Source organism: Sinocyclocheilus anshuiensis, unplaced genomic scaffold (genome assembly GCF_001515605.1).
Source record: "Sinocyclocheilus anshuiensis isolate Anshui unplaced genomic scaffold, SAMN03320099.WGS_v1.1 scaffold337, whole genome shotgun sequence".
NCBI lineage: Eukaryota > Metazoa > Chordata > Actinopteri > Cypriniformes > Cyprinidae > Sinocyclocheilus > Sinocyclocheilus anshuiensis.
Genome location: NW_015537968.1, coordinates 1,460,759 through 1,472,377, shown reverse-complemented (window position 1 = coordinate 1,472,377; position 11,619 = coordinate 1,460,759). Strand labels below are relative to the sequence as shown.

General features: G+C 35.1%; 1 protein-coding gene across 2 annotated transcripts in view; it reads right to left on the bottom strand.

The window, feature by feature from the left end:
• Nucleotides 1–5,711: 5,711 nt before the first annotated feature.
• gmpr2 (guanosine monophosphate reductase 2) overlaps nt 5,712–11,619 on the bottom strand; it is a 15,625-nt gene continuing 9,717 nt past the window's right edge. Inside the window, exons 1-8 of one of the 2 annotated variants that reach the window (XM_016460797.1) lie at nt 9,589–10,886; nt 9,092–9,498; nt 8,219–8,775; nt 8,044–8,139; nt 7,543–7,776; nt 7,244–7,391; nt 7,041–7,067; nt 5,712–6,294 (exon numbers count right to left, since the gene is read on the bottom strand). In XM_016460797.1, coding sequence (XP_016316283.1) covers nt 5,774–6,294; nt 7,041–7,067; nt 7,244–7,391; nt 7,543–7,776; nt 8,044–8,139; nt 8,219–8,773 — 1,581 coding nt within the window. In that variant the 5' untranslated portion in view covers nt 8,774–8,775; nt 9,092–9,498; nt 9,589–10,886 and the 3' untranslated portion in view covers nt 5,712–5,773. Of the gene's footprint in view, nt 6,295–7,040; nt 7,068–7,243; nt 7,392–7,542; nt 7,777–8,043; nt 8,140–8,218; nt 8,776–9,091; nt 9,499–9,588; nt 11,078–11,619 lie in introns of those variants that run through there. The other variant, XM_016460805.1, reaches the window with a different exon arrangement.

Below are 11,619 nucleotides of genomic sequence, written 5' to 3'. Positions count from 1 at the left end.
TACCTGGATGGATGCCACATTTTCAAACCCCTGGCTAATGCTGTGAGTCTGCTGTGCTCTGTTTCGAGATCTATTTCTCTTTCACAAGTCTCTCACTTTGTTGTCATTATAACAAAACTTCCCTCATGATTTTCATGTGTAATGCCACAATATAAAGAGGAGAATGAGAGGAGTGGAATGAAAGAAGGGAGTGGAGAGATATATGGCTCAGACAGCCGTTGTTTCATATCCAACCTCACCGGACTGGTACCACATGTTCTCACATTTATGAACAAAAATATTTATAAACGTTTAAAAATGTCAAAGCTACAGTTTTCAGATATTAGATTCACTTGTAAAAGCCGTTTTAATATATATATTTTTAAATCTGTACCGTTTATTAGAATAATGCGACCGCTAGCGCACCAGTGGCAGGTCATTTTTACAGACATAGATGCACTGGAATAAACAAATATCAAATTCAGGTGATGGGTTCTGATTGGTTGGATTGTCCATCAGGAAAGAGCATTGAGGTTAGTGAGAAACTCACTGGTTATCTCTTAAAACTTTAAATAAACCTTATTTGAACCCTGCAGGATTCGTGTATTGACTTAAACATTTACCTTTTTTTACAGCACTAGGCTGCCTTTTTATTTGTCATAACTTTCTGTCTCTAAATTATGTAGGTGTCTGGTTATCAAGGTTTCATTTTCTGCCCAGACAACAGATTATGTAAATATTCTGGTTTAGCTCCTCCTACATCAAGACAAAGCGCAGGTGACCTTCTAAACACTGGAACCATTGAGAGGTTAATCAAATTTTTTTCTCTCCAAATTTTAAATGTGTTTTATCTGCATCATAATATGTCAGCAGTTACAGAACTCAACACAGTCAGTTGGGTCTCTCTTTAAGTTGTTATATCTTTTCTGTATAGTAGTGATGATGATGTGATGGAGAAAGACAGGTCCACTCCTCATCCCAGCCTCATGCGTCGCTCCTCAGTCACAGTGTCTAAGGCAGAGGTCATTGTGGCAGCAGTGCTGAGCATCATGGCTGCTTTCTCTCTACTGTCTGCTGGAGTGCTCATCTACAGGAAGTGTTCATCAGCCAGCGTCACAGTACATCCTGCCATCAAGCCTCCATATAGGCCACAGATGCCACCCACCTAATGCATCAGGAAGAACTGATAGTAGAACCAAAAGTGGGCAAATAAAAAGATTCAGAGTTTATATATATATATATATATATATATATATATATATAATAACAAACAATTATAACAATTAACAAACTTATTTTACAATACATATATTATAATATTTTTATGATGAAGATAATAAAAGAGAAATGTGATAAGTAGATTTTACAATGGTCATAAACTTTCCTAATAGTTCAGGTAAATGTCCTTTGATAAATCTTGTGTGTGTACATGAAAGATGATGTTTGTCTTTGACTTAAACACATGAAAGATTTACTCTCGTCTCCGTTGAAAAACCAAAGATCATTTTAGAATATTTAAAGCTTTTTTGTTAAATGTATATCTTAAAAAATGTAAAGCTTAATATTAATTAATTGTAAAATATATCGTTGCTGTTGTATAAACCATTAGCCCTTTTCTGGACTTGCTTATTCAGTCATTCATGTACAAATCAATATATCATTATTATTTAAAGTCTTGTAAGACTTTTATGTGTACTCACAAAAGGCAATGGACAGCAACGTGATCCTTAGAATTTATTCAGCCAACAAGATTATAATAGTTTTCAAATGATGTGGTTACATTATAAAGTAAACAAACAAGAGAGTAAAATCTAAAGAAGCTAAAATCAAACGGTGATTTCAAGGTGTGGAATTTCCATGCAACTAACAAAATAAAGATAATTTCCAAACCAGTGTCTCAAACATTTCTTCTGTCTGCCCACTTTGACCATTATTTGGAAAAAAACAAACAAAAAAAACAGATGCCTTCATCCCAGACATGACCGGTTGAGCAAGATGCTGACAAGTCATTCTATAAACAAACAGCAATGCGTGGAAGCCACTGCTATAAACTTGGTTATGCATATTGAAATACAATACAATAAATATTTTTAACATGAAAAAACAACAACTTGATCATTACAATTATGATACTAAACAGTTATTGAACCCAAATAACAATGTGGACTAAATTCTGTGATAATATAATTTTAAGTTTTCTAAATACATTAATGAAATTATTGGTTAAAAAGAAAGGTTACTAAATTTGTCAGCAAAGGGCACATCCTGTAGATCCAAGAGGATGAAGCAGAAATGAAATATTGCATCCTGGTCTTCACCCAGTGCTCAGAAAGTGTCATCTGTGAGAGATGAGCAACAAACATAAGCTTTACAAATTGTATAAATATTGTGTAAATTTGTATCAATATAATATTATCAAATAACAGACATCAATACAATATAATATAATTTAAAAAAACGCAAATAAAACACAGACATCAATATAATATAATATAATATAATATAATATAATATAATATAATATAATATAATATAATATAGTTTTACACTGCAACTGCAGCCCTACATGTCTAATTACCTTTTGTTGTTGTTATAAATAAATGATCATTCTTTGTTACCGTCTTCTCTTTACTCTTGTCTTCTACAAGAACAGTATTGTGGGTCTTGTGGTCTCCCTCAGTGCAAGACTGACACACAGATATCTGATCATCTCCACAGAACATCTCCAGAGCTCTGTTATGTTTCTGCATCATTTTAGGATTGATATCCTCCACAAGGTCAATCATCATGACTTCCTTTATGTTTACGACTTTCTCATGAGGCTCCAGTTGCTCAACAGCTGCTCAGTATCTCTAAGATCCACTCTCTTGGTGAAATGCACACGTGTTATCATGACTGCTTTCCCAGCATTCCTTCAGCAGGCAGGCCTTACAGAAGTTATGTCCACATGGGGTCATCATGGGATCAGTGGACAGCTCCAGACAAGTTTTCACTCAGTACACTGCTTGAGGAAGCCATTACTGAAAATAAAGAAAAACTTAACATACATTACAAAAACAAGCTAAAAATAATATGAGAACAGAAAGACATAGATATTTATATAAATAAATATTTCTAAAATATCTGCAAATGGTTTGATTCAAAGAAGTTGTTGATTTATTCATCATTGTTTATTACATATAATAATGATATACTTTATTTATGCTAAATGTTAGCATCTTTATATTTAAAATATGTCTTTATGAGAAGAATAGAAGATCTCTGTTAATTATTTATTACCTGAAGGTTTGCACAGAGTCTCTTCCTGGTCCTCAGTTTCTAGAGGTTGTGAATGTTCTGTTATCACCGGTTCCCTTTTGTATCCTTTACAAATTGCAAAAATGAACTCTGAAGTTCTTACTAAATGGACAAATGTGCCATCGTATTGACATAAAAATTATATCACAAGGTGAATGCTTGCTTTATACACTACTTTTTGTCAATAATCAAACGAAGCATGTTACCAGCTAAAATACAAATTGTAAAAATGCAAATATATTTATATATGTTTTTCTCAAAGAGTTGCACAATCTCTCAAAGAGCTGTATTGCACTTTAGATCAGGACATTTGTTAAATGGTGCTTTACAAAATGGGCAGGTACAGTTCTGACTGTTGTCCCAGAACATTTCCAGGCATATCTTGCAGAAGTTGTGTCCACATGGAGTGGTGACCGGATCACTGAATACATCCAGACAGATGGAACACTGGAGCTCTTCAGATTATGGGCCACTGGTGCAGAACAGGAAAGCAAAAGAAATCTATTAATTTCAGGAATTTCTCAGTTTTGAAGTGCACATTTTCTGTTCTGAATTTAGCAAGTAAGTTTTGTGCACATTTTAAGTTTTGAAACAAATGAGCGGGTTGCACTCTGGAATTTTTTTTTTATTTACATCTTTGAACTTTAAAATATACACTTACCTGTTGTGTTTTTCTCAAAGAGTTGCACAAGATATAGATATATTTAGATACAAGTAGCCTACCGTGGTTAAAAATGGAAGGCAGTTGTTCTGTAAATAGTTGCATGCACCCAATACTTTCTGGCTCTGTCTGAGGTAGAATTTTTCCGGAAGAAAAATAAACAAAATTTATTCTGAATATGCAAACAATGTCAGAGGCCGAAAGCACTGGATGTCTCCAACTAAAACAGAACAACCAGAACAAGGTTTCCACTCAATATTAGCCTTGAGTTACAGCTGATTATAAAGCAGAATACTGACATATACATGTTCAGAAAATGTATCTACTGTATCTGGAAGGAATTTGTGAAAAAACATTAATTTGGTTATTTGCGTTTAATACGACTTGTGTAAGCAGAAATGGATCTGAAAAATATCAAAAGCAAACTGTAAATATAAAGGTTTCCTCCTATTTATAGGCACATATTATATTATAAAATAATTTTCGGATACTGTAACGAATGCAAACTGACACTACTTGGGGAAGTCGTGGCCTAATGGTTAGAGAGTCGGTCTCGTAACCCAAAGGTTGCGGGTTCGAGTCTCGTACCGGCAGGGATTGTAGGTGGGGCGAGTGAATGTACAGCGCTCTCTCCCACCTTCAATACCATGACTGAGGGGCCCTGGAGCAAGGCACCGAACCCCCAACTGCTCCCCGGGAGCCGCAGCAAAAAAAATAGCTGCCCACTGCTCCGGGTGTGTGTTCATGGTGTGTGTGTGTGTGTGTGTGTGTGTTCACTGCTGTGTGTGTGCACTTTGGATGGGATAAATGCAGAGCACTAATTCCAAGTATGGTTCACCATACTTGGCCACATGTCACATCACTTTCACTTTGATACTAAAACTAATTAATCAGCTTAAATGTTGTTATATGTGGCATTATCAATTAAGGCATTTAAGTTACTAACAATAATTCACGGTTCAGATAAATTAATCTTTAATCACAAAGATCTAACCACTTGAAACTTGGTCTACCGGTTTTTATAGTCTATGACCGGTACATAAAGTAGGCTAAAATTATGACCTGACACCTAGCGGTTGTACACCGCATCGACACAATTCAATAAAAAGAAAATTTCGAGCTTCGACAATAAACAATGTGATAAACTACAGGGTAAGATTTATCCATATGTTCTTAATATTAATTTTCATAAGTTTTCAAAACAACCCATACACAGATGATGACAGTAATGGAGTTGAAATAAAAGAAGCATAAAATGGTTCTGCACTGTATGGATTGGTGTTGACACATTGACACCTCTACCTCTGCTCATTTTTTTCTATTATGCTGTCATTTGCAGTATTCCTCATGCCAATATTTACCATCAACCAGTGTTATATTAGTATCATTAAAATATAAATTTTTATTAAAATATTGAATTTATATATATATATATATTTATTTTTTTATTTTATTTTAATGTTTTTTAAATGAATTGAAAAAGTTTTAAATATTGTATTTTATTAAATAATATATTTATTTATTAATAATAATAAACATGGAAGCTCACATATTTGAGCTTCCGGGTTTACCTAATTTGATGTTCTATTTGATCATTGTTTATATGGGAAGAAAAATTTAACAAAATTTTTTGTCATCAACAAAAAGTTTAAAGATCATCTTTACCTGAGGTTATTGTAATTGGAACATTTTTGTGAAAATAAATTAGTCTTACTAGCAAAAAAAAAAAGAAAGAAAGGAATAATAATTTATTACACTGACAATCATTCGTCATTTTATTTATTTATTTATTAAATTTTTTACAAATGGTTATAATTTGCCAAAATACATTTATTCTTACCGACAGGTGAAATTTTTATCTCCACAATTAAAGCCTGGGCTGAAATATGGATAGAGTTTCTCAGTGAAAGACTGACCAGTGAAAGAGTAGATATGAGACCTGGACTCCACATCATAAAAGGAGACCAAACCCTGCTCATAATCTACATACACACCCACCTTCTGGGGCTTGACTTTCAGACAGAGAGAGACAGACAGGCAGTCACAGGCCTTATACTCACTTCCATTCCTCAACCATAGAGTCCAGAGTCCATTCCTTGGACTCAGCGTAATTATTCCCTTCCTGTTAACAGACTCTCTCGCCACACCTAAATCCCACTCAGTTTTCCCTTTCACCTGCACTTCAAAATAAAATTTCCCAGAGGAGAATCCTTCCTTCCCCAGGACACTGGGACATGTATCAAACCTCCACGGACTGTCCGGGACAATCTGTCGTGTTTCTCCATATCCAGCTTGTTTGTCATCCTCAGACAAGAAGAGTTTTGGATGAGCTGTTTCGGGATCCATAGTCACATTCACTGAGAGAGAGAGAATTAGCAGACTTTTTAAACATATATTTGTAGTATGGAATAAACAAAGATCTTTCATCAACTTTTTTTTTTTGTTATATTTGTCCCATTAAAACTGTCTTGGAAATGTTTTTCCCTGTGTTCATATTTTTATATCTGCTACTTTGTATGTACTCTTTTACACTTGTCCCACAATTTCAATATTAAAATATGAATATCCATTTACATATTTAAAACTATGATGTTCTCTATTATTGTTCTATTCATTTTTAATTTCTATTATACATTTTTTAATTGTTCCAGTTTTACATTTTTTTAATTGTTTACATGTTTTTTTTCCCAGTGTCATTGAACAGCTTGAGATAAAATATATGAGACATGTGATTTGTGAAAAACACATCAAGGAAAATATTACTTTTGAGCAGAATTTGTGTGTGTAATTTCCAGTCACTCTTTAATTTTGTCAAATGATGTAAAAAATATAAAAGTCTTATTAAATTGTATGTATTTATTAAGAATAAAATGCTAACTATGAAATTAGCTATGATACACTGTGATAGAGGTTTTTATGACTTTCAGAAAAAATGAACCAAATTTTCCATGTATGTATATCTACTGTTGGACATTGTTTGGCAAAGCAAGAAAAGTGAGTTTTAAGAGTTTTAAAAGTTCATAGGACTAAAAGTGCCCACAATATATTCATAAATGTGAAAATGTTTGTGTATGAATGTAGGAAAATGGCATAGATGACGTACCTGTAAACTTCTCAATCCTCTTTAGCTCTGAGGAAACAGATTATACACTTGATTATTTTCTAAAAAAATGTATGTAAATAATAGAACTGTGCCAGTCTTAGCTTTTAATAGTGTTGAATGCTTACAGAATAATTCTATTTATATTTATTCACAATAGAAATTCAAGAAAAACAAGCTGTTTTTTATATACCGGACATGCTCACCAGTTCCTGTGATCTTCACCACTGCACCATTGAGAAATTCTTCATGCTTTGTCAGTGCTCTCCTCAGAGCGTCCTCCCTCAGATGAGTATCAGTACTGAACCCAGTCCAGATCTTGGTGTCTAAAGGGCTGCACAGGGATGGATAAATCTACAGCAGGAGAGAGAGAGAAATCCCTCAGCATGTTAAGTGTTGTCCTGTGATGTGAGCAGAGAAGAGAGAGAGAGAGAGAGAGAGAGATCCCCCAACATGTTGAGTGTTATCCTGTGATGTGAGCAGAGAGAGAGAGAGACACACTGACCTGTAGGAGGTGCAGGTGATCCTCAGTGTGTGAGAGCTGCTCCAGCTCAGTGTTTCTCCTCTTGAGTTCAGTGATTTCCTGCTCCAGCTCTTTAATGAACTCCTCAGCCTGTGTTTCTGCAGCTTTCTGCTTCTGCTCCATCACCTCCAGCAGCTCATCCCGACATCTCTCAATGGAGCGCATCAGATCAGTGAACAGCTCGACAATGTCTGCTTTTTCTTTTTCTGAGCTTTGCTAAGTAAAGGATAATGTACAGTCAGTCTTATTAAATGGCCACCAATTTTACATTGACATTTATGCATTTAGCAGATGCTTTTATCCAAAGCGGTTTACTAATAAGAATGACCAAAGAAATTCATCAAAGAGTCAACAATATCCGTAATACACAATTCCAGGTATATTACAGGTTAACTAGTCTAGGAAGCACGCTAGAGAAGATTTCAATATGGCATTCTGACCACATTAAATAAAACTATGCAATGAACTTTCAAAAAGACTAACCTTGGCGAGCTGTACTGAGTGTTTGATTTCTTCAGTTTTCTTTATTCTGTTCTGAATCATCAAATTAACCTCGGCTTGTCTTCTCCCGAATTGGGACTGTGGACAGAAATTAAACTTTCATTAAGGCAACTTTTGAAAGCCGTTGAAGCACAGATAAAGATGAAGCACCTCTCACCTTCCTTTCTTCACTCTCCTCCTCTACAGGAACAGTGTTGTGGCTTTTGTGGTCTTTTGTCGTACACGACAGGCACACACACTTCTGATCATCTCTGCAGAACAGCACCAGTGGCTTCTCATGCTTCGGGCATATATAATCCTCCAGATTCTCCACAGGGTTGATAAGTTTGTGTTTCTTCAGTTTTGCTACAGTGTTATGAGGCTCTAGGTGTATTTTACAGAACGATCCTTCACAGTGCAAGCAAGACTTCAAAGCTCCTCTCTTTATTTTTGTACAGGCATCACATGGTACTGCACCAGGTTGGACAGGACTTTCCACCCTCTTCAGCCCTTCAACAAGCTCTCTGAATTCTCTATTGATGCCAAGATCTGGTCTCAAATGAAAGTTCTTCTTGCAAAGTGGGCATTGAGTCTCCATACTGCTGTCCCAGTGTTGACCGATACATGCCATGCAGAAGTTGTGTCCGCACGGAATGGTTACTGGGTCAGTGAAGAAATCCTGACATATTGAACACAGGCACTGTTCAGCCTGGGAACTGATAGAAGAAGCCATCGCTGGTGGAAGAAGAAAACAAAATGATTGTACAAGCCATGCATACACACACAATATCTCTACTTGCCCCTCCCTTTTAAACAAATTGAACCTGTCAAACCAGTTTTGATGCAGGATTTAAATTCAACATATACTTCAATTGATATTACTATAAAGATTCGCATTAAGTTACAAATTAAGTTTGAAAGTGTATTTCGAGTGGCTTTTAAAATAATAGACATTAAGAGAAATCATAACAAAAATGCAAGGGTGATGCACCAATCGAATAAGCACTTAGAAAGGAATAAATTTCACTAACAAATGAGACATTTTACTCACCTCTAGGTCTGTGTGGCCTCTTGTGTGTGTCTTCAGTGCAGCTGTGGTGTAACGCAGGAGGAAGGAAAGCGTATATTGTCACCTGTTCCTCATTGTACGCATGTCACCTTTTTTTTCTTTTCTTTTTTACAATATGTGACATCATAACCGCTCCCATGCAATTATGTTGTAACTGACTGCATTCTGATGTATCGTGTGGTAACATGCTTTCATTTTGAGACTGACTCATTTCACTTTCTCCCTGCTTCAGTGAAAACAGATCCAGATCCAGTGTTCTCAGTAAGAAGCAGTCTGTGAGAGTCACAGGGAAATCTTTGGAATTGTCTGTACCTGATGTGTTGTGCATAAATTACTCCTCATCAGTCTTAAATGTAATAAAAGAAGGGCGCCAGCATGTTTACATGGACCTTGACAAACAGATCAAAGGCTTTATTGACAAACACAATTATCTGAATTCAAATTGTAAATGAATATTTTGAATATTAAACGTTACGTACCTACGAAGCAAACACAAGTCATTCTTCAGTGATCATCTAAATGATTTATTTTCACAATACAATACAGAGATGTCTGAACTGCAGTGAAATATAAGGAACAAAATGTGATTTAACAGCATGTACAAATTTGAAATCAAATTAAACTGCCTATTTATCTGCCAATAGGGATCTTCTGGTTTTCAGCAAAATATGTAAGTGGTGAAAAATATATTTCTTAAACATTCATTCATATCTGCTCCAGCAGCAACTTTAAAATCACAATCAATGAGGACACTAACTGTAATGGAATGCCAAAAGTATTAAATTAATAACAAAAAATACAATGAAATCATTAAGGTTAATTAAGAGTCAAGTATTAAAGTTTTAAGTATGCAGTATGTCTAATGATCAAACCAAGCTCAAATGCATAAAATTATGCCAATACTTATACAGGAACCGATTAAGACTTCAAAAGTGTGTAATACCACTGCATTTGTTACATACAAACACAGGAGAAACCATTAAAAGGGTAAAAAATACCCTTGCTTGGTCTTCAAATATATTCTATTTAATATAATGGTTGTTTATAACAGAGGTCTTTAGCATATTGTATAATAGACAGCTAATACTTTAATAATCCTTGCAAGGATCTGCATTGGTCTAGTGAACAGAATGACGAATCAGAATGTTCTCAGAAAATCCCAGAAATATCATATAAATATAAGACATTAGGCATAGACATTCAGCTAAAATCTACAACAAGGTCTAAAATGGTACCTGAAATTTCTGGATAAAATATAAGGCTCTAAAAGAGGTTGTTTAGACAAATGAACAGAGAACAAACTCAAGATTTTAAGGCTATGACCTAAAACACAAACCGCACAAAACATACACTTTCAGTACGGTGTAATAAATGAAACCAAATTGATGTTCTCACTGTACTACAGTGTAGTATAAGACTAAAACAGACAGAATGTAAGAAGTTGGTATTACAGTGTCCTTGAAAACTCATCAAATAATTCCGAAATTAGAAGTTTTCAAATTGTGATTATTCAAAAATGAAGAGGCCATGCAGTTGCTTTAGGCCTTAATACAGCATCTGGGGAAACCTTTGAATTCAAAAGCTTATGTGCGGGCCCAAAAACACTAAATGATGATGTGAGGTGTGTGTATGTATGTATATGTATGTGTGTGTGTGTGTGTGTGTGTGTGTGTGAATATGCATATGTGTGCATCTGACTGCAGAGAGAATAAAATGACCTTTGCATGGATTTGACATAATTTGGCCCATTATGGACCTGATTAGACCTTAGTACTGGCTTAATTATCATTACCAAATACTGTGTTGAGTTGTTGGGTCACCCTAATGAAGGTGGTACGACGACTCAACTCTTTCAGCTTAGCAGCACCCACGTATGTGCAGGTGGAACGAACTCCACCCAGCACATCTTTCACCGTCACCTCCACAGGCCCTTTGTAAGGCATTTCAACTGTTTTACCCTCTGACGCCCTGAAAACAAACAAAAAAAATACAATCAATATCAATCAACTCAAGAGTTGTGTTGACAGGCCAAAAATCCCTCTTTTTTTTTTTTTTTTTAATCAGAATGCACAGGTGCAAATCAAACTGGTCATTAGTAGGGATGTAACGATGCACACCGAGCCAGTTGAAATTGATACAGGCTTCCCTCTCTATATAAGGCAGCGCTTGGATGTCATCCATTCAGAATCTTGAAGCAACTTGGCATAGTAAGATCCTGAGCTAGGTGACACGGCAGTAAGTGCAATTAATCGCACATTTTTTCTGTGATCAATCCCACCAAACATTAAAGTTTTCAAATATACTTTTATATTGCAATAATTTCACATTCAATCTTCAAATTAATGTAGAAAGAACAGCTGTTTAATGGCATATTTTTTTATGACTATCAAACACTAAATTCTAATTTAAAAAAAGATTAATCCTTAAAGCTACAAAAGTTATTGATTTCCTAGTTTTTCTTTTGTACTTTGATTAACAGACATCACAGCAGCTGGGTTATTACACTGCTG